Source organism: Scyliorhinus canicula, chromosome 15 (genome assembly GCF_902713615.1).
Source record: "Scyliorhinus canicula chromosome 15, sScyCan1.1, whole genome shotgun sequence".
Lineage (NCBI taxonomy): Eukaryota > Metazoa > Chordata > Chondrichthyes > Carcharhiniformes > Scyliorhinidae > Scyliorhinus > Scyliorhinus canicula.
In genome coordinates, this window is record NC_052160.1 from 111836873 (window position 1) to 111860776 (window position 23904).

Genomic DNA, 23904 nt, shown 5'->3' on the forward strand with positions numbered 1-23904 from the left:
CCATTTTTGAAGGCATACGTGTAATTAATTGGGTCAATTTATTGTCGACACTGACAAGATATTGAACCAGGAGGCTGTGCAACTCTGGGGCAATGTGGAACGTTCACAAGTGTATCGCCAACAAGACTTTCTTTATTTATAGAATCAATAGCGTTGGTCTCCTCTCAGTACTCCTCTCCATCTCACTTTGCTCCTATCAGGCACTCCTCAAAACCGACTCGATGGCCACATTTTTGGTCATCTGACATAATTACTCCTTATGTGGTCAGTGTCATACTTCGTTTCATAATGTTTCTGTGAAGCCTTATGTTTCATTATGCGAAAGGCTCTATATACAAGTTGTTCTTGATGATGGTTTTTGAATAATAGTGCTGTCTATTAGAAATACAACAATAAGAATTATGGCACTAAAAGTGTTCAGGCCTGTCAGTGCCATTTGGACTTTCCTGCAATTCAAAGATTTTTGGTCTAATCCACTTGGATCGTCACCCACACCGGCCTGCCAGAAACATATTCGTTCCCAAGATCAAAGAGATGGCAGACTTACATTGACAAACCTATTGTGAATGATTGCAGTGGCATCTTATCTTTGACTGAAATGTAGCTCGCACATGCCTACAGCTTGCTTCATATTGAAGCTTCACCCATCCCTTCCCCCATACATGCCACTACTTGACCCACCTAGACCACTGAGGTGGTGACCTTAGTTCCATCGACAAGTCACAGGGTGGAATTCTCCCACTTTGAGACGAGTGTGAGGCAGCAGGAGGCTCTGGCAGTGCCTGTTCCGCTAACAAGAATAGCAGGATCTCAAGCCAGATTCAGTGTTTGGAACCTCATTAATTGTTCACAAGCGCGTTCCCCTCTATGACTCTCCTGGCGGGCCAACAGCTGATTCGCTCACCGGCTGTTAGCTGATGGGTTTGAAGGTCCCGGTGCCATATTTAAATACCAGTCCAGCACACTCATATCACTCTTTCAAGCCCACCTGCCTTCACCAGGCTGTGCAGGATGTCAGCAACCCATAGGGGACAGGCCGGTGCCTCAAGAAGAAATCTGTTCCTCAATTCAATCTCCCTCTCCCCAAGCCCATCACCTCCAAGGTGGCCATGCCCAACTTGGACCTCTACCCACTGCATCTGGAGTCTTCATGCATCCCCTTTCAGTAAACAATATAGTATCCCTTTGACCCTATGTGTGCATTCAAGAGCCTTCGTCCTCATGCACCCACCTCCAGCCATCCTTCCACATTACCCCTCCTTGCCTTTGTTAGGCCACACTCCCCTCGCCTCACCTCATACCCTATTCCCAGGCAAACTTTGGACCAGTGGCTTTATGTGTCCTGCAGCTCAGAGCTGTCCAGATAGACACTGGTATATGGCACCAGAAGGGAAGGAGACCCCTCTATTCCTCAACCCCACAGTACTTATCCGACTCATTGACAAAGGAGTGTCCATGGGTCCAGCAGCATGGTGCTGTCCATGAAGAGCAGCTCAGCATGGAGATGGAGGGATGGAACAAGCTGCCCCGGCGGAATGGTGAACAGCACATTAGAAATAGCGCAGCACTATGGCAGAAAGTTGTTACACTCACCCCAAAGTTTCCGCTGACCAGAGGACAGCCTTGTGCACGGCACCCATTAACAATCTGATTTGATGCCGATGTGATTTCCCGTTGTCGTGACGGAAGATTGAAAGGCCTGATGGGATGCCGGTGGGCAGCTGTTTTAATGAGCATTCCTGAGATGCAAATGGCCTTTGTGCCACTTGTCAGCAGGAAGGGTGACCCGCCATTAACCTGTCATTCGGAGGATTGAATCATGATTTTAAGTTACCAGATTTCTGACTTTTTGGCTCCTGCCAGATTCACCGTGCTCACCCGCCACCAAACCCACCGCAGGCTGGTTGGGAGAATTTCACCCATAGTCGCTACCTCCTTACGCCACTGGCATACAACTCACCTTGTTGCACCTGTCACACCTTTCCTGAAAAATCTTTTGTTTACTTGCTTTCCAACATTTGAATTTCTGAAATTAGTTTTCCACCCTTCCACAACCTCATAATGTGACATTTTCTCTCTCTGTGATCATGGCACACGATTCTTTCTGTTTTCCCCTAATCCTTTGACATGGTCAACTACACCATTCTTCTCTGCCCTGTTCATTGAAGTTGCCATCATTGGGAACATTTCTTTACATCAAAAGTTCAACATAAATATAACATTTACTGTTAGTTCCACTCTTGCCTCTTCAATCCTTGCCAGAGCATATCCAGCAGCAGCCTCCAATCTCAACTCTGTACCAGTTTCTTTCAATATATAAAAGGTAAGAGAGAGGCAAATATAGACATTAGACCACTGGAAAACGTGGCTGGAGAAATAATAATAGGACACAAAGAAATGGCAGACGAACTAGAATAGTTACCTTGCATCAGTCTTCACGGTGGAAGACACAAGTGGGATGCCAGAGCTCCAGGGGAACCAGGGTTCAGAGGTGAATGCAGTGGCCATCACGAAGGAGAAGGTTCTGGGGAAACTGAAAGGTCTGAAGGTGGATAAGTCACCTGGACCATATGGACTACACCCCACGGTCCTAAAAGAGATAGCTGAGGAAATTGTGGAGGCATTAGTGGTGATCTTTCAGGAATCACTGGAGGCAGGAAGGGTCCCAGAGGACTGGAAAGTAGCTAATGTAACACCACTGTTTAAGAAGGGTAGGTAGGCAGAGGATGGGAAATTATAGGCTGGTTAGCCTGACTTCGGTCATTGGTAAGATTTTAGAGTCGGTTATTAAAGATGAGATCGCAAAGTACTTGGAAGTGCATGGTAAAATAGGACTGAGTCAGCACGGCTTTGTCAAAGGGAGGTCTTGTCTGACAAATCTGTTAGAGTTCTTTGAGGAGGTAAGAAGGAAGTTAGACAAAGGAGAACCAATGGACGTGATTTATTTAGATTTCCAGAAGGCCTTTGACAAGGTGCCGCATAGGAGACTGTTAAATAAGAGCCCATGGTGTTAAGGGTAAGATCCTGGCATGGATAGAGAATTGGCTGACTGGCAGAAGGCAGAGAGTGGGGATAAAGGGGTCTTTTTGAGGATGGCAGCTGGTGACTAGTGGTGTGCCTCAGGGGTCTGTGCTGGGGCCACAACTTTTCATAATATACATTAATGATCTGGAAGAAGGAACTGAAGGCACTTTTGCTACGTTTGCAGATGATACAAAGATCTATAGAGGGTCGGGTAGTATCGAGGAAGCAAGGGGGCTTCAGAAGGATTTGGACTAGCAAGGAGAGTGGGCAAAGAAGTGGCAGATGAAATACAATGTGGAAAAGTGTGAGGTTAAGCACTTTGGAAGGAAGAATTTAGGCATAGACTATTTTCTAAATGGGAAAATACTTAGGAAATCAGAAGCACAGAGGGACTTAGGAGTCCTTGTTCACCATTCTCTTAAGGTTAACATGCAGGTTCAGTCGGCAGTTAAGAAGGCAAATGCAATGTTCGTATTCATGTCAAGAGGGCTAGAATACAAGACCAGTGATGTACTTCTGAGGCTGTATAAGGCTCTGATCAGACCCCAGTTGGAGTATTGTGAGCAGTTTTGGGCCCCGTATCCAAGGAAGGATGTGCTGGCCTTGGAAAGGATCCAGAGGAGGTTCACAAGAATGATCCCCGGAATGAAGAACTTGTCATTGGAGGAAAGGTTGAGGATTCTGGGGCTGTACTCGGAGTTTAGAAGGATGAGATCGTATTGAAACTTATAGGATACTGCAAGGCCTGGATAGAGTGGACGTGGAGAGAATGTTTCCACTTGTAGGAAAAACTAGAACCAGAGACCACCATCTCAGACTAAAGGGACGATCCTTTAAAAGAGGGATGAGGAGGAATTTCTTCAGCCAGAGGGTGGTGAATCTGTGGAACTCTTTGCTGCAGAAGATTGTGGAGACCAAATCACCGAGTGTCAGGGCGGCATGTGGCGCAGTGGATAGCACTGGGACTGCGGCGCTGAGGACCCGGGTTCGAATCCCGGCCCTGGGACACTGTCCGTGCGGAGTTTGCACATTCTCCCCATGTCTGCGTGGTTCCAAAGATGTACAGGTTCGGTGGATTGGCCATGCTAAATTGCCCCTTAATTGGAAAAAAAAATTGGGTACTCTAAATTTTTTTTTTTTAAATCACTGAGTGTCTTTAAGACAGAGATAGATAGGTTATTGATTAATCACGAGATCAGTGGTTATGGGGAGAAGGCAGGAGAATAGGGATGAGAAAATATCAGTCATGATTGAATGGCGGAGCAGACTCGATGGGCCGAGTGGCCTAACTCTGCTCCTATGTCTTATGGTTTTATCTGTGGAATCTCTTATTCTGCTCTTAATCAACATTTTTAAAATAAATTCAGTCACAGAATAACTGGCAAGGCCAGGAGTTATTACCCATCCCTAACTGCCCCGGAGAGGTGGTGTTGAGTACATTCAGCAGCTGAGTGGCTTGTTAGGCGAGTGACCAGTCAAAGGCATTGTTCTGGATCTCAAGGCACATATAGGCCAAACGAAATATGGATAACTGATTATCTTCCCAATAGATGGGTTTTCATGACAATCTGGAAGTTTCATTGTCATCATTATTTTTGTTTTATAAATTTAGAGTACCCAATTAATTTTTTCCAATTAAGGGGCAATTTAGCATGTTCAATTCACCTACCTTGCACATCTTTGGGTTGTGGGGGCCAAACCCACGCAAACACGGGGAGAATGTGCAATCTCCACACGGACAGTGACCCAGAGCCGGGATTGGACCTGGGACCTCAGCGCCGTAAGACTGCAGTGCTACCACTGTGCCATCGTGCTGCCCCATTGTCATCATTATTGATACCAGCTTTACTTAATTAACTGAATCTAAATTCTCCACCTGCCATGTTTGGCTTTGAACTTGTCTCTTTGGATTATTATTCAAGGCCCCTGGACTACTACTCCAATAACATAGTCACCAAGGCTCTCATACATCCTGAGGGTACCCAGCACGGTAGCTCAGTTAGCACTGTTGCTTCACAGCACCAGAGTTCCAGGTTCGATTCCCGGCTTGGGTCACTGTCTGTCCGGAGTTTGCACATTCTCCTCGTGTCTGTGTGGGTTTCCTCCGGGCAACCCGGTTTCCTCCCACAAGTCCCGAAAGATGTGCTTGTTAGGTGAATTGTACATTCTGAATTCTCCCTCGGTGTACTCGAACAGGTGCCGGAATGTGGTGACTAGGGGCTTTTCACAATAACTTCATTGCAGTGTTAATGTAAGCCTACTTGTGATAATAATAATAATAATAATTAAAAAAGGAAGCTCTAATTCTTCATTATTCTTTTCAAAAATTGCACTGCTCTGCTTTGGTAGACTGCTGCCTGATATGCACTTTTGATGAGCTGCAATTTTCTACAGCTAAAGTTTGAGAAGACCAAAGCCATTGGGCAAGATTTTTAGTTGGACTCCCTTTGTCTGGATCAAATAGGGTCACAACACGACAGGGTATGGCTGTATGGGAAAGTCAACCGACTGCGATTTTCTTTGAATTGGCCAGTTAGTGGCCAGAGGGTGCGCTTGCCATCCGATAAAGGAAGGTGGCGGAGATAGTTAAGCTTGAGAGGGACCATGAATTGGATTCAATTTGAATTGGTTTTTGGAGCAGGCAAGGAGCTGGATTAGGAGTTTGCTCCTGTCCACACTCTGAGCTCTGGCTTTGTAACTCAGAAAAAGTAATTTAAAACAAAAAAATAGGAGACCCTCCAGTTTGAAAGGAGATGAAACCAGCAATTCTGGCAAGAAAGAGCGATAGAGAAATGATGAATGAATGAATTAATTAATTTTTAGGTGCCTCCCTCTGCACATCCTGAAATGTTTAACTTAAAACAATCTCAGCAGCCAGGCCACCGATCCCTTCCCCAGAGCAATCTGATGGCAGGTAGGCAGGAAGAGCCTGAAGACCTGCCTGGTGCATGGGTGCCTCAGTCTGCCACTGGAAGGCTGCCTCCAGGCAGATTGACATATTCCCAGTGCCTCAGAGGGCCTGCATACTCACTCACAGATTATATCTGGCCTCTGATAATAAGCATAAAGAGGTCATTTACCCTGCTTAAATGGCTACCCTCCACTTGTGGGCGAACATCCTGCCCAGCATCTTTGAATCCCACCACTAACTTCAGTGTCACTTTGTCAAATCTATCCCAAGATGCTATATTCATTCAAATAGTTTTGAAGCAGGAAACATCATCACTTTTCACTAACACAAAAATCAATCAATGTAGGCTTGAGTCGTTTAAAATGTCTTACTTAAATGTTTCAATAAATGATGCCACTGAACTCCCGAGAGTCTGATCAGCAAAGGCATTGCCAGATGCAGTACTAAAACATATAGAATATCCTAGGTTCTACTAGGTATATGCTAACGAGCTGATATCATCTGCGCAACAATTATCATTGATTTTAATACCTGTGCCAGGAGCAAGAAAGATAATCAGCAAGGTTATCCAATATAGGTTGCTATTGAAAACGTTGGTCTGCAACGTCGGGGCTCGACCACATTTTGATGCTTACCCACAGTTACATTGACTGCCAAAACTCACTGTCTGGATCTGCACAATGGTATAGGGCAAATTGCTAGCACACTCAAAAGCCAGGGATACTAACATCCTCTGGAGCTTGAGCCCAGCCCAGACTGATGAGATAAAAGTCTCCTCTTACTGCCATCTACAAGTACCACAAACTAACAGTTTGGTAAGGCAACCTTGTTCAAAAAGGAACCCATAATTTAATCCCGTAATTCAATACCAACTGAAAATAGGCAAATACCTTCTAGTGAGATGAGTAATTTAAAAAAAAATTCACAAGAATGATTACTCCTCGGAGGCCGAGATTAGACTCTTGGGTTGGCTTTGCTCAAAATCAAATCCGTATCACATCTGATTAGGAACAAGTTTTGCACTAATGTAACATCTCATAAATACAGCAGAATGCACAAATGCCAGGCAGACATATATCATACAATGCAACTGTTCAGAGACCAGAACAAAACAGTTACTGCGCCTTGGATACATACAGGTCGGGCTTTTACCGGGCATAAAATGGAAACTTATTAAATTCTATTTCTTCAAATTTAATGTTGTGCGTCAATAGCAGAGGACATAAAACAGAATTAAAGCTTTAATGAACATGGTTTAAAATGGAGTCTGCATATGATAAGGAGTTCAAATTAAATAAAACAGACATAAATAAATTAAACCATGACAAATAAAAATTATGAAAAGAAATAGAAGAAACGAAAGTATTAAAAAATGTTTTTAAAAGTCCTGTAATAAACACTTAAAGATGTAAGAATCAATACATTTTACCACACTGAAGAAATCCATTTGGCCCATTAGACCCATACTCAGCCTCTGAAAGAGCAATGTGTTTAATCCTAGTCAGCTGCTTGGTATCCATGCCTTTTAAATGTACAAGATCTGTGGTCTACTGATATCAGCTCAAGTTCCAGGCTTAGTGAAATTCTGAACCAAGGTCAGTTTGATCATTCCAACCTCGAACCAGTTGGGGTAAACAAAGCTGTGTAATGCAGTCACTGAAAGAGGCCAAAGTTTTCTTTAATTCGCCTTGTGTGTGGTACAAAAATCAACGTGAAATGGTTAACAATATTTGTCTAATTGAAAGCCACAGGCATGAAAACCCACCCACAAGGCAGCTTTTTGTGGGTAATCGGTTTGGATCACTAGTTATTAAGATAACAAAATAGTCATTACAACGATATATCCTGTGTGAAAGAAATAAATTATCAGACATCTTGAACCACAAAATTTATCTTACAAAAGGGATGTGACCTCTAAAAGTTAATTACTTTGGTATAATGCAGTCCATCGTTTTTGATGTTCATCTCTGGTCTTATTAGTTACTGTGTTATTTCATTATACTTTTTAATTGTAGTCATTTGAAATTCATTAACAAAATTAATACTTACTGGTACCCATCTTTACTTTTCAGAAGACTTCACAAGATGATCATTTAATCTTTGAAGCAGCCCAGTTTTTAACATACACAGTCCAACATTTCAAATGTTGCTCACCCATCAAATTGGTGTCAGATAATAGTTTCCCCACAATTTCCTTTCATAAATTAGAATTCTAATCTAGTAAATAGGCCTTCACGCAGCTCAAAAAAAAGTTTCCATGGCAGGATCATTAGCAGCGGAATCCTCACATTTCTTAGTTAATTGGTTCAAAATGTCTAGACTATTTTAAGGGTCACACTCACTCAATGATGAGTTGTTTCCTTAGCAGAAGGCTTGCAACAGATCAACAGTTCCATGCAGAATGAAAAGGTTTAGCAATTGTGGAGCCTGGAAGATTCATAGAATTTACAGTGCAGAAGGAGGCCATTCGGCCCATCGAGTCTGCATCAGCCCTTGGAAAGAGTACCCTACTTAAGCCCACACCTCCACCCTATCCCCGTAACCCAGTTTGGCCACTACGGGGCAATTTAGCATGGCCAATCCACCTAACCTGCACTTCTTTTGGGACTTGTGGAAGGAAACCAGAGCATCTGGAGGAAACCCACGCGGACACAGGGAGAACATGCAGATGCCGCACAGACAGTCACCCAAGCCGGGAATCGAACCCGGGTCCCTGACGCTGTGAAGCAACAATGCTAACCACTGTGCTGCCATGAAAACAGTCACAGCAGGAATAACTCCACAAAGCAGATGCAATTCTACTTGTGAACAAAAAAAGAACAAGCTCTATGATCACAGCTAATGAGTAGATAATAAATAGCAAGAGCACATCATCTATAATCACATCAATAAAAATCATGCAACAATGAAGAGAAATAAGACAGCTGAAAACAAGGTAAAAACAGAGCTTGGAGTTTAATTTTAAAATGTTCATTATGTTCTGAACAACATTTGTAATTGTCATTCTTAGATCTGTTTCTGCACTGAGCATGTGTTAAAAGGGCGATAAGTGAGACAATATGAGACTTGATTCTGAGAGACTCCAAATTAAAATTTAAAAGCAAACGACTCTAGTATATAGTTTAGGCAGTTTGAGGGACCATGGGGAACTGTATAGTTTATAAAATGACTTTTGGTTCTCTGGTTCCAGTAAAGTTGAGCACCATTGATACTTGGAGGAATCGTTGCAACAAGCTGCATTTCCTCACAATGCACTCGGGAAGATACAAAGAGCAGGCTGACTCATCAGACCTATCACCAAACCAGAGGATATTAGGACCCACAAGTGAGAAGGTCAAACCTCAGAATTACAGCATAGACACATAGAAAATAGGTGGAGTCGGCCATTCGGCCCTTTGAGCCTGCACCACCATTCAATATGATCATGGCTGATCATACAAATTCAGCATTCCACTCCCATTTTATCTCGATACCCTTTGATCCTTTTAGCGCAAGGGCCATGTCCAGCTCCTTCTTGGAATATGTCAAATGAACTGACCCCAACAGTTTTCCACAAGTTCACAACTCTCTGAGAGAAGAAGTTCTTTCTCATCTCAGTCCTGAATGGCTTACCCCTTATTTTTAGGCTGTGACCCTAGTTCTGGACGTCCCCAACATCAGGAACATTCTTCCCATATCTAGCCTGGCCAGTCCCAATCGGATTTTATATGTTTTTATGCGATCCACTCTCATTCTTCTAAACTCCAGTGATTACAAGCCCAGTCGATCCAGTCTTTCTTCATCCCTACTCCTATACTCAAATCCTCTGGCTATGAAGGCCAGCATGCCATTAGCTTTCCTCACCACCTGCTGCACCTGCATGCCAACGGTCAGCGACTGTTCCACCATGACACCCAAATCTTGTTGTACGTTCCTAAACTGCCACCATTCAGATAATAATTTGCCTCCCTGTTTTTGCCACCAAAGTGGATAACCTCACATTTACCCACATTATATTGCATTTGCCAAGTATTTTCCCACTCAGCCAGCCTGCCCGTCACCCTGCAGCCTCTTTACATCCTCCTCATAGCACAAACTGCTACCCAGCTTAGTGTCGTCTGCAAATTTGGAAATAGTTCGTGAAATTCCTTCATCCAAATCATTAATGTGTATTGTAAACAACTGGGGTCCCAGCACTGAACCCTGAGCTACCCCACTAATCACTGCCTGCCACTCTGAAAAGGACCCATTTATTCCTACTCTCTGTTTCCTGTCTGCCAACCAGTTTCTATTACCCCCAATACCATGAGCTTTAATTTTGTTCACTAACCTCTTGTGTGGGACCTTGTCAAAAGTCTTTTGAAAGTCCAGATACACAACATCCACTGTCCACTCTATTGGTCACATCTTCAAAAAAATCCAGAAGATTTGTCAAGCATGATTTTCCTTTAGTGAATCCATGCTGACTTGGACCGATCAAGTCCCTGCTTTTCAAATTCTCAGTTATTTCATCCTTAATAATTGACTCCAGCATCTTACCCACCACCGATGTTAGGCTAACCAGTGTATTATTCCCCGTTTTCTCTCCCCCACCTTTTCAAAAAAATTGGGTTACATTAGCTACCCTTCAATCTATTGGAACTCTTCCAGAGTTTATAGAATGCTGGAAAATGATCACCAATGCATCCACCATTTCTAGGGCCACTCCCTTAAGTACTCTAGGATGCAGACCATCAGGCCCTGGAGACTTATTGGGTTTTGATCCCATCAATTTCCCCAATACAATTTCCTGACTAATAAGGATTTCCTTCAGTTCCTTCTTCATGCTAGACTGTCTGTTCTCTGGTATTTCCGAAAGGTTATTTGGTGTCCTCTTTAATGAAGGCAGATCCAAAGTATTTGTTCAACAGGTCTGCCATCTCTTTGTTGCATGCAGCTTATGCTACCACAGGAACATCAGGTTGAAACTACTACCTTTGCCAGAACTCACTTTCTAACCAGTATGTTTGCACCAAACATGGAAAAGCAATAAGCTTGGAGTCTAGGCACAAGAGTAAGAAAGAAAAAAGCACTTATATTTATATTGCACTTCTACTGCTGGGCTACCAGCCCACCCCTATTTCTCACCTTAATGCTGCCGCCTTAATGATATAATCTAAAAACACGTCAAGTTCCACATGTACATCAAAGATACCCAGTTTTACCTCATTGCCCCCTCTCTGGATTCCTCCGGTCTTACGGATTTCTCATGCTGCTATCTGATAGCTAATGCTGGATGAGCAGAAATTTCCTCCAACAAAATATTGCGAAGTCTAAAGCCATTATCAATCCCCGTCACCAACTCCATCCCTCCTTGCCGAGGCTGAACCAGACCATTCACAATGTTAGCATCCTATGGGACTCCAAAGTGAGCTTCCAATCCCATATCCACACCATCGCCAAGACAGCATACTCCCACCACTGTATCACTGACCAGCTCCACCACTGCCTTAACTCATCTGACACTGAAACCCTCATCCAGTACTCTTGATCCCTTTGGGCTGGAAAATTCCAATCTTGTCCTTGAAAGCCTCCCATCTTGTATCTGTCCTAAAGGGGAGTGGGACTAAGCATCTGCTGCACATAGCCTAACTGGTCCCTAGGTCATGCTCGCCCATTACTAGTGCTTGCCGACCGGAATCAGCTCTGATCTGCAAATGCTTTTATTTTAATTTTTACACCCTTCGTCTGGATTGGAGATCTTTTGTTGTGGTGATGAAGGCTGAATGAAAACAGAGTGTTGAATTTTCACAAGAGTCGGGATGACTCTGGTGCTCTTTAAAATGACAGGCTGGTCCCGATTCCATGGTTCCCGACCCAGTTCTTGATTAGTTGGATTTTCAGGAGTGCCTTTAAAAGGTGAGGCTGGTTCACTGCACCCAAAACTTCCAATCTGGCTGGCTCCATAAGGGGAATAGGCACATCTTTGTCCTCTGTAATTTTCAGGGGGTCTGCTGGGTTTTTTAAATAGTCGTTGTTCACAGCCACTCAAGAGGATTCGTGAACTCTTGTCTGCATGAAGAGACCTTTTAAAAGGCCAATTTAAAAGATCCTTAGCAGGCCGCCTTCATACCAAGGCAAAGGCCCTCCCCACACCTCATGGCCTCTCTTTTCCCCTAGCCATGCCACTCCATTCACCCCTCCCCCATGTTCCCTCATGCAGTAATGAGGCTCGATGAGCACAGAAGTCCATTACTCTTGATGAAACACCCAAGCTCCAGAGAAACCATTGCTTGATTGACAGCTCAGGATCTTTGGTCTCTGCTGTCAATGTCACAATGATTATTTGCACCAGGTTAAGTGGTTTCAAGGGCTTGTGGTTTCTGTTATTGATACTTTAAAGGATCTGGATGATTGATGTTTTATTGCCCTGTAGTGAAATGGCATTTTTTTCATACACATAATGGCAATTTCCTTTTACACAATAAAATACATGAATTAATTACTTATTTAAAAAAGTTATTTTACACACTGCATTGTCACTATATGATTCATTGGTTCTGTATGGTGCATAGTGGGTCAGTGGATGTGAAAATGCCATAGCTTTGCACGGGGATATGGCTTGGCATGGGGCATGAGAGGATAAGGGGGTTGGGAGAAGGGGATTAGCACAAGTTTGCAATGTGAGGAGGCATGAGGGGTAGGGACCAGATGGCCTTTTTCCCCAGTTAAAATTAAAATACAAAGTCCCACAGCACCAGGATGGGCTTCTTAAACAGTCTGCCTCTGCACCCGGCAACTCCTGTGGCTGCCTCCCGAGGTCTCAGGGATCTCTCCCAGGTCGACTGGCTCAAATTCAGCCCACACTTGCACTCTGACAATGAACATCCCGCCTTTGCAGGCACTTTCTCCCAATGCAGGTAGGCCGAGCCGGCAATTACCAGACTCCGACTGCTTGCCTTGATTCAGAAAATCCAGCCTTGAGCGTACCCCTCGCTCCCGCCCCGCCATAACAGCTCGTAGAATCAGGCATTCACTGTCCAATTAGTCCACCAAGGAGGCAGCCAGTTAAAGGTGCAAGGGCAGTGGGAGGATGGGGTGGGGGTCTCTTGCTTAACTGAGAGTCCAGGAAGGGACGTCATGCAGCAGATGGGTTATACATGAACAGGAAGTCAGTCACGGCTGCAAATTTAAAGCCCCATGATCTCTGATTCTGACTTTATTTTTAATTGAAGGCTCAAAAAAGCTGTTAAAAAATGTTAAAACATACCGATGTTGCCATCTTCCAGCAGCAGAATCTGCTGCTACATTCAGCCATGGTCCCTGTAGCAGACCTTTCCTTCTGATCTTGTGCAGCCTCTTCATAGCTGCTGTAAAACACGTCCAACACCCGAAAAATGAAGCAGGCAAAAAAATTGCAGACAATTGGGTCGTTAACAAGCTTGTTAATTAGTAGTTTCAAAACGGTGGGTGTGCTTCCGATTTCCACACCTGCCCATCTTGTATAATTTCAGAGACTGCATGATGACATCCCATTGCCAACCTGAAGGCACGTCACCATGCCTTATTTCATTTACGTGAGGGAGCAGCAGCCTTCCTGACTTGAGGCAATAAAATTCTGCCCCCCTTTTCCAAATCTCTCAAAGCTCGCTACGTGACCCCCATCTAACCCTACAACTCCTCAAGAAACTCCTGTGTTTCACCAGTTCTGGCTTCTTGTGCATCTCTGGTTTTAAATTTCTACCTTTAGCAACATAGCCCTCAGCTGCCTTGGCCTTTAAGCTCTGAATTCCTTCCCCAAATTCTCTGTCTGTCTCCTCATTCCTTTAAGATGCTCCTTAAAACCCACCTCTTTGAGCAGACTTTGGACCATCTATCTTAATAACTCCTTATGTGATCCAACATCAAGTGTTGGTTAATAGCCTCCTGTGATGTACCTTGGGATGCATAATTAGGTTAAAGGTGCTAGACAAATGAAATTGTTGCTATCATGACCTCAGGCATCCAAAAAGCACTTTACAACATTGTGTTGAAATTGGTATAAGTAAACAGTCATGTTAGAGTACAGTAGACATAGTGTTTGGTTATAAGTATAACTCAATGGTATTAATGTTAGTAAAGGACCAGAAATATAGTAATGGACTTGGACTATAGTAACGGACTCGGACTATAGTGGCATTATATGCTTTGTGCAGAAGAAGTCAGTGTGTATATGTAAAATAAGTTTCTATATTTGTTACAACAACTTGTTTCCATTCATAATCTAATATTCTATTTAACATGGCACATCCTTCAAGTCAAGTAACATAGGGATCACATTGTTAGAGTACATTTTAAATATAATGTGCATATTCATAATCTCTCACAGATTTACCAGTTTGTAAAGCTGAATGAAAATAAATGTTTGGTCGCAAGTGTGTCTTATTTCACTTCCATGTCATTTTCAAACTTTTCCTATCATAACCTTGAAATCATAGGTCTACTCTATTTCAAACCATTCACAGTGGATATATAAGAGCCAAGAACTGATTGAACTGCAACCAAAACATGGAACGGGAGCAAAGGTAGCAAAATCATGACTGATTCAAATGGGAAATAAAGAATAAGGATAGATAGTATTTCATGAAAGAGCCTGACACCCTCAGGATCATTCAGGCTTAGAACACTGGGGACTTCTGCCAAATGTCTGCTTTGATAAGCAGACCAAAGATAGCATCCATACATACTCTTTGAAAACATTTCTAGAGTTATACAGACAAGATCTATATGCTACTTAGGGAAAGTGTAGGCTGTTTTTGTGGAAGTAGAATATTTAGCCCAACATAGTGTTGAACTCAACCTTGGTGAGGAGGTGCCACTGACAGCTTTATTAATTGGGGTTAGGTCAGGTTTTGAGATATGCAACCCTTGCTATGGAAGCGACAGAGCCAACTGTACCTTGCCAAACTGACACAGCCTTGTCTAGATGCCCATTCTGTCTTCACTTCATTCATCTCTCTTGCCCATATGAGCTGGGGACAGTTCTGAATATGTGCCTGGAGAACCCACAGGACTCACTACTCAGTAAATTACAGCTCAACACCGGACAGGCAGGGAACAGTGACCCTTAATAGATTCCAATCTATCGTTTCTACAAATTTACAATGCCCCTTTCCAAAGAGAGCCACATAGTTCAGGCAATTTACTGTTACACAGTCACACACCTTTGATTGGTAGAGTCATTAAATAGGTTCTATTCAGAGTTACTCTGAGGTTAGATAGGTTCCATAAAGAGTTATTCTGAGATTAAATCGGTTCGACACAGTTATTCTGAACAGTTTTGGTCACAAAATAAGTGCAGAAATACCAGTGTTTTGCAGAATTTGGAGGAGAAAGAGGCGGACAGAAAAAGAATCAAAGACACAGTTTGTAAGTTTATAAAGTTTTTATTTCCTTGTCTCAGAACTAATTACGGTAAATAGATTTTCCATGAATCAAGAGTACGAGGACTTTTGCACAGTCTACAATCACAACAAGTTCTAACAATGGAGACAGAGGGGGAATAATATAAATACCAAACAAATAACCTGCAAGAAGTAAAATCAATTGGCCTGCTAGTTAAAAAAAAAGTTAGAGGGTGGCAGTTACAGGCCATGTGCCTTTAAGCAACTCCAGAAAGATACGGTCTGTCCATGATGCCAGCTTGCAACAATACCTCCCAGACTTCGTTCCCAGTGCCCGATTCAGGTTTCTTGGATAACCTGACGGATATCCAATAAGGCCGTGTTAACAGTATCCTCTAGGGCTTTAATGGCCCTTTGTATCCCCTCCAATTCCCTCATCACACCTCCCTGGAGATCTTGAAGTTGCCTTTCTATCCTACTGATGCCGTGTATTGGGAGAACACTTTCTGCCTTTTGGATTGCCATTGGGACATCTTCAGCAGCACAATTTCCTGTTAGTCTCCTTCTTCGTCTAGGAAGCGTCTCCAGATCAGAGGAATTGGAGTGGAGGGTGCTACAGGGGTCGATACAATGATTCAGTTTGTTCCCCAATGGCCTCAAGGTAAAGAACTGGAATTTCTTAGGGGACATCTATTCAAAGAAAGAAAATTAACCCAATGTATCACAGATAAACAGAACTAATGTCATAGCGGACACACTTTTTAAGGTTTGATTTGCCAAACATTTGGACAGAATTTGCAATCACATGAATACAAGTAAACCATTTGCTAACTGCATTAAGAGACTGTCAAGAACGTGTGTTATAACAGATTGAAACCTACCAAGGCGCTTGTGTCGTTCTTGGGAAAGGGGCGTCATGCATCCTGCTGGGTCTCAGGGTGTTGCTGCTGGTCTGACCAGAAGATATCAATGCTACATCCTACCCGCCACCCATTTGAAAAGCTTCAGCTAGAGGCATGAGCAATTACTTATTCCAGTTTTGCAAACTATTTTTCAATATTTGGAGTGGGGAAGGGACATGGAAGAGTCTCACATCTGTCTCATATTAGGTGTTGCCCTGTCCTCCAACGACAGTGGTATCTTTGATTATTCTCATCACGCAGGACTGTACTTTTGTTATTGGAAGTTGCATTTATATCACTTGTGAGAATTTTGGTAAGGGAAGAGCTTTCCTCAACTCAGGGCTTTTTTGTTCTATCCTCGACATGAAAGACAGAGCTTGCCCCAACAGAGATGCTCTCTGTACAAAGTGCTGCCTTGTCTGCAAAATAGATTCTCCCTGCCATAGAACAAACAGATCATATACTTGAATGGAATGTCTCTTGAAGAACCAGTGGTTCAGTTGCAAAACAACAAAAAATAGTCCTAATTACAAATAATTTCTAAAGCAACAAAATTACACCAAATTTGAAAATGTATATAGAGCAAAGGTTCGTAAACACGTCTACGTGTTTTACGGAAAGGATTTTAGAACTGCAAGGTATTAGCAGACATATTTACATAGCCTTATATATTGTTGTGTTATCTGTAAATAGCTACAAAATACTTAGCTAGGAACTAATATGTATGTGTAAGTGTTCCGGGGGGCACATTTCACAGCTGTACAGACACTCACGTGAAGTGGAACAGAAGCAGTTCAATCTGGTCCTCCTTTGTATCAGACAGCATGGCAAAATTAAACATAAAAGGAATTTTGATCTTTCCAAGCTTGTAAATGTGATTATTAACAACATCTGGGAATAATCAGACAACAGGAACACATAGCATGGTGGCAGCAAGTGTCTGTGAGTAAATTTAAAGCATTTGAAATTAATTTAGTGCTGATTTGGAATACTAACCCTGTTGTGTTCATGGTATTTCAAGTGTTTCCTCACGAGCAGCATTGCAGTGAAGCAAGGCACTTTAAAAGACCGATCACAGGACGTCATTGGATCGGCCGTTTGTATGGGCAAATGGGCAGTGTAACATAACAGCCTGTAGTGGTAACAACTTCTAATAAGCGCTACATTTGTTTGAACCTTTGAGGTTTGCAGACCTAATCTTAAAACGACCACATAACGAGGTAGGCAAACAGCGTTGGTAAGCACCCAAAAAGAAAAAGAAATAATTAAAATCGCAGTACTCGAAAGTTGGAACCAAACAATGGTTGCAGCCACCAGAGGAAAAAATTGAGGAATCAGAAGAAAACAACTTTGGAAAGAAGTTCGCTGTGCACTCTGCCCGACACAATCCATAACAGTACAAGTACCAGGAGCACCTTACCCTGCGAAAATAAATTTCAATTTGGGGGCATGGCAAAACCAAAGAAAAAAGCGCAGGTTTGGCTTCACACATCATGCACACGCAAGTCATTCCATAATGAAAAATGATAGTGGGTTTTGACTGCATGGGACTGTTTGATGAGAAAACAGAGCGATGAAGTTCATATACAGAGAATAGACTATTTTGCTCAAATAAACAAAATAGCAGCAGATATAAAAGTACTTACTTTCCTGAGCATAATGGGGGGCGGGGGGAGGGGGATATTTAACCTCCTGAGGAGTCTGGTACAGCTGGAAAAGCCAGACACAAAAGTATACAAAGAAATTGTGGCAATATTGCAGGACATTCACCGAATAGACACAGACTGCATCGATGTGCAAAAACCGAGTACTCTGGAGCTGATTGATGGTGCAAGGACATCATTAGAGCGAGATAGTGGCAGTGGTTAGCGTTCCTGCCTCACAGTGCCAGGGACCAGAGTTCAATTCCGGCCTTGGGTGACTGTGTGGAGTTTGCACGTTTTCCCCTTGTCTGAGTGGGTTTCCTCCGGGTGTTCCGGTTTACTCCCAAAGTCCAAAGTTTTGCAGGTAGGTGGATTGACTAAACAGGAGTCCTTGAACCCATTAGCGTGAGTGACTGGACCAGGGCAATCATACCAGAGATGAAAAAAGGCGGATCGGTACACATTTGTGGCGATTTTAAAGCCACTATTAATTCTGTACCGTTTGCAGAGCAATTTTCTCTGTCCTCGGTTAATGACCTATTCGCTGGGTTGGCTGGAGGCCAACACCTCAGTAAAAGAGACCTTAGTCAAGTATATCTTCAAATAAACATGTATCCAGATTCATTCTTGATAATCGTGACACACACAGGGTTATTTTGATATAAAAGACTACCATTTGGCATCACTTTCCTCACCAGCGTTGTTCCAAAGAGCAACAGATCAAATTTTAAGCGGATTAGATGGAATCCAGTGTTACTTAGACAACATTTTGGTTACTGGAAAGAATGTGGAAGAACATTTCCGGAACCTAGATATAGTCCAGAGATCAGAAGATTATAGATCAAGAATCTGAAAAGAAAAATGTGAATTTTTCCAATCTTCAGTCGAATATCGGGGACATGTCATCGATGTCAAGGACTCCTTAAGTCACCTTTGAAAGTCTAAGCCGTTACCGGGACACCCGCACCTCAGAATGTGAAACAACTTCCATCTCTTTTACGATTACCAAATTATTATGGAAGGTTTGTCCTCAATCTGGCTACTGTTCCAAAACCCTTGCACAACTTACTATGTCTAAATAAAAAGTGGACATGGTTGGATCAATGTGAGAGAACATTCATGAAAGCCACAGAGGCACTACTCAAGTCAGAGGTCCGGTCACATTTTGATCCAAATTTACCCCTGCAACTGGCAAGTGACACATTACCGTATGGGGTTGGGGTGGTGGTTTCCCACATAATTCCCACAGGTGAAGAGAAGCTGATAGTCTTCGTGTCCAGGAGCTTGAATACAACAAAAATCAATTGTACGCAGATAGAGAAAGAAGCCCGAGGAATCATTATTTGGCATAAAACAGTTCTACCAATGGCGACAGGGTAGCACAGTGGTTCGCACTGCTGTCTCACAGTGCCAGGGACCCAGGTTCAATTCCAGCCTCTGGTGACGGTGTGTGGAGTTTGCATATTCTCCCAGTGTCTGCATGGGTTTCCTCCAGGTGCTCCGGTTTCCTCCCACAGTCCAAAGATGTGCAGGTTAGGTGGATTGGCTATGATAAATTGCCCCTTAGTGTCCAAAAGGTTAGGTGGGGTTATGGGGATAGGGCGGGAGATTGGGCCTAGCTATGGTGCTCGTTTGGAAGGTCAGTGCAGACCCGATGGGCCGAATGACCCCCTTCTGCATGGTAGGGATTCTATCATCTTCTTTGAATTCCTGTAAGGGAGGAAATGTACTTTATTGATGGACCATCATCCATTAACAACGTTTCTTGGACCTCATACTGGTATTGAAATGAAAATGAAATGAAAATCTCTTATTGTCACAAGTAGGCTTCAAATGAAGTTACTGTGAAAAGCCCCTAGTTGCCACATTCTGGCGCCTGTTCGGGGAGGCTGGTACTGGAATTGAACCATGCTGTTGGCCTGCCTTGGTTTGCTTTAAAAGCCAGCGATTTAGCCCAGTGTGCTAAACCAGCCCCACTTTCCATCACTGGCAGCGAGGCAGGATGCAAAGGTAGGTATTTCTCTTATCAGCACACACATGCACAGTTGAGTATCAGTCAAGCCTTGATGGAAATGCAGATTGGCTTTCCCAACTACCATTACCAAATAGTTTGTCGGTAAGCAGTTTGTGTGGAAACGTGAGGCAAGACTTCAGGAGCAAACCCTGAGTTAATGCCATAATCTACTTGAAGACTTGAATTATCGGTACAGACAGGTGGACTCCTCTTGCGAATGAGAGTCATCAGTCCACCACTATTAAAAAGTTTCTATTAAATCAATTACACAAAGGCTATTATGGTATTATAAGGATGAAGGAGATAGCTAGAGGCTATGGTGGCCAGGGCTAGATACAGAAATTGAGGAGAAGGCAGAAATTGAGGAGAAGGCAGGAATGTGTTAATCTTGTGCAAAAGTATGAAACCTGCTGGCATTAGCCCCATTACACCCATGGGAATGGCCATAAGAGGTCTGGCAATGGGTACATGTTGATTATGCCGGACCGCTTGAAAGGCATATGTTTCTCAATCTAATTGATGTTCACTCGAAATGGCCTGGAGTTACTATCATGAAGACGTCAGCGGAGAAAGCAATTGAGAAATTGGGTGAAATCCTCAGCAGATTACGTTACCTTGAAAAACTAGCGAGTGATAATGTGCTGCAGTTCTTTTTGCAAAAGTTTGAAGGAGAACAGAATTCAACATATCCTCTCCTTATCATCCTGCCACAAATGGGCTGATACGGACAATGAGACATTCATAGAAGGTAACTCATGAACAAGGTTCATTGTCTAAATGCTTGAGCCAATTTCTGCTCATGTACAGGAATGCTGCGCACTCAACAACCCAAGTTCTTCCGGCACAGCTAATGGTTAGACATCAACTATGCACAGCGTTTGATTTACTAAAACCACCCAAGGCAAAATAAATTGTCAAGAGAAAGCACCAGGTTCAGGTCACATGGTGGGAGAGCAAGGCAAAACATTGTGCTTTTCACCAGGGTGAAGAAATTCTGGCAAGTAACCGTACCACAGGTGAAAAGTAGATACCCGCCACCATTTAGCACAGACAGGACTGCTCTGCTACACCGTACAAACCCAAGACGATATAATATGGAGGTGACTTGCGAATCAACTTGGCAACAAGAACCAATCTGCCAGAGACAGAACTGACAGAGTCCAAATCAAGCGGACCTGGACCTTCCCAAGAAGCTTACACTAATCAAACCAATTGGGGAAAGTAGTATGTCAGTGGAGAACTACACACTGAACAACCTCAGAACACGACCTCGACTCTGGTTAAGATGGCCACGGACAACGTACAAACCAAATTAAAGGCACCAGAGATTGCAACAAGCACGAAAAGGCAGAAGCCGGAGGCTCGCCAACAACCACACAGAACGCGGCCTCTGGAACGCCTGACGTACTGACTGCTATTGTTAATTGATTGTTAATGTTATACTGTTTATTGTGTCAGGAACCTTTAATTTAAAGGAGGACTCACGGTATTTCCATGTATTCGAAGTATTTCTAGTGTTTCCTCACTAGCAGCTTTGCAGTGGAACAAGGGCACTTTAAAGAGACCAATCACATGTTGTCATCCTCAATGGCCGTAATCACATGTTGTCATCCTCAATGGCCGTTTGCGCAGGCAAACGGGCGGTGTTACACAGCAGCCTGTAGTGTTAACACCTTTTAATAAAGCTCTTTGTTTGTTTGAACTTCTGAGGCCTGCAGATTTAATCTTAAAACCATGGCAGACCAACCAGAAGGGAAACCTAGTGAATTGTGCGAGAACTAAAAACAAAATGCTGCCTGGCAGAGCAATGAATGTACAGCTGTAGCCCATGAGTGATCATGGAAGGTTTGGGGTCTCATGAAAGTGCAGTGATTCTTTGATTTGGAGAGGTCCAAGTACGTTACATGGTGCGTACCTGGACACTTCTCTATGTTAGCATACATTGAGGGCCAGTACATACTCTCCTTTATGCTACACTTTGTTGTTGCAACTCGTGGGTTTGCTTGGTGAAGCTGCTGGGTGCAGTATTTCTGTAGAGAGTAAGAGATTACAAATCTCTGGCCACACAGTACCAGTCCATCCTGTATGGTTAACTCCTCTCTCATGGTGAAAAAGTGCAGAGCTGATGGGGACATTCTTTTGACATTGAGGCCCATCCTTCATTGATGATGTCATGGAGTTGTCTGCAAGTGTGGTCCACTTGAAGTGGAACTTTGAGTGAATCAGTTTCACGCGATGGCAGCACTTGAATCATATCAATGTCCTCCTTACAATCAGCATGCTTAGTGGTGGGTAAATAAACCCTGGAAATGGCATCAGCGAGGTTACAGTTCTTTACCCCGCTTGTAGATCAGAGTGAGGCAGTAGTGTTGGATCTGGAGCATCGTCCTCTGCAGACGTGTTGATGCAGCATGGAGGGAATTTTTACGGGTGGTGATAAGTGGCTGGTGATCAGTTTTGAAGTTAAAATGGCCGTAAATGACATCATGAAATTTGTGACATGCGAATACTCGGGCAAGGATTTCCTTCTTGACCTGGGCATAATTAGTTTCAGTGTCAGTGAGAGCACTTGATGCAAAAGCCACTGGTCTGCCATGGTGGATGTACACTGCTCCGAGTCAGTGCTGCGACACATCTGCTGATAAGCATACAGGTGCTTGGATATCAAAGTTTAACCAAAAGTGTGGATTGGTATTCAGTAGTTTACTAAAACATACTAGAAATGACGAGAGGGTCAGCTGTATCCTTCTTTGGGCAAGAGATATCGAAACAAATTTACTTAACAGCCGGAAGCTTACTGAAGAGGACAGCAAAAATCTGGACAAACATATTGAAGAATTCAACGTCCGTCTACAGTCAAAGTCGAATCATCACATCTATCAGTCTGAATTTCAAGGCACCAGGCAGAAATTAGGTGAGCCTATTGAGAACTTTGTAACCAGTTTTAAACATTTTACGGCTACAGATGAAAGGCTGATAGATCAACTAATTTGGGATTCTACACACTCTGAAATACAGAAAGTGCTCATTGGGGTGGACGAGCTGTAGACACTGCCAAAATACACAAAGCCATAAGCAGACAGATGAAGTCACTGACTATCCTAAGGCTAGCCTTCAGTAAACCTAAAAAAGATGGCAAAATTGATGCAGAAACAAATGAATGTGCAACAAACTGAGGGGTAGCTGTGCAGGAGATAATAATAATCATTATTGTCACAAGTAGGCTTACATTAATACTACAATGAAGTTACTGTGAAAAGTCCCTCATTGCCACATTGCGCGCCTGTTCAGGTACACAGGAGGGAGAATTCAAAATGTCCAAATTACCTAACAGCACGTCTTTCGGGACTTGTGGGAAGAAACCGGATCACCCGGAGGAAACCCACGCAGACATAGGGAGAACGTGCAGACTCCACACAGACAGTGACTCAAGCCGGGAATCGAACCTGGGGCCCTGGAGCTGTGAAATGACAGTGCTAACCACTGTGCTACAGTGCCAATACGGATGAACATATTAATTCACAGACGGCAGGAAATGTCCAGCACACGGATTGATCTGCAAAGCTTTTGCAAAGGCCAATCATTGGGCAAAAATATATAGAACAAAGATAAAAGGAGGTAGATGAGGCACCAGAGCAACAGGGTGAATGGACAGGAAAAGAAACCAAAAAAGGTCCAAATCTGGTAGATGATGGTGAATGAGAGAAATGATAGACATAGGGACCATACAACAGCATGAAATGGCTGGATTCAACAGTTCCCAGAGAAAATAAATTTACACAATCATTCAGATCAGCAAGAAGGTAAGAAAGCCTGCAATGTTTGTCTGAAGGTGAAGATTGATAACTGAGTGCAGACTTAGATCATATTGCTCAGACTACACCAGAAGATCTTTCCTAAAAATTGGGAAGAAAATGAGTTATCCAAAGAAAGGTGTTCTGAAACCAAAAATGTCATGCTAACAGCATAATGGAGAAACTGTGATTCGACAACTCGGAACAACCCAAATAAGGAGAGGCAAAGATGTTCTATGTCACCAAAACAGATGGTCCTGCTACCTGGGTTTGAG

At 43.2% G+C, this 23904-nt stretch overlaps 1 protein-coding gene across 6 annotated transcripts in view; it reads right to left on the reverse strand.

Moving 5' to 3' along the window:
- hmga1a (high mobility group AT-hook 1a) overlaps nt 1-23904 on the reverse strand; it is a 127342-nt gene that overhangs the window by 66968 nt on the left and 36470 nt on the right. For 3 of the 6 annotated variants that reach the window (XM_038820106.1, XM_038820105.1, XM_038820104.1), the window contains exon 5: nt 15299-15966. The exons of 2 other annotated variants lie outside the window; for them this stretch is intronic. In XM_038820106.1, the coding sequence (XP_038676034.1) occupies nt 15616-15966 (351 nt within the window). In that variant the 3' untranslated portion in view covers nt 15299-15615. Of the gene's footprint in view, nt 1-15298; nt 15967-16951; nt 16987-23904 lie in introns of those variants that run through there. One more of the 6 variants, XM_038820108.1, reaches the window with a different exon arrangement.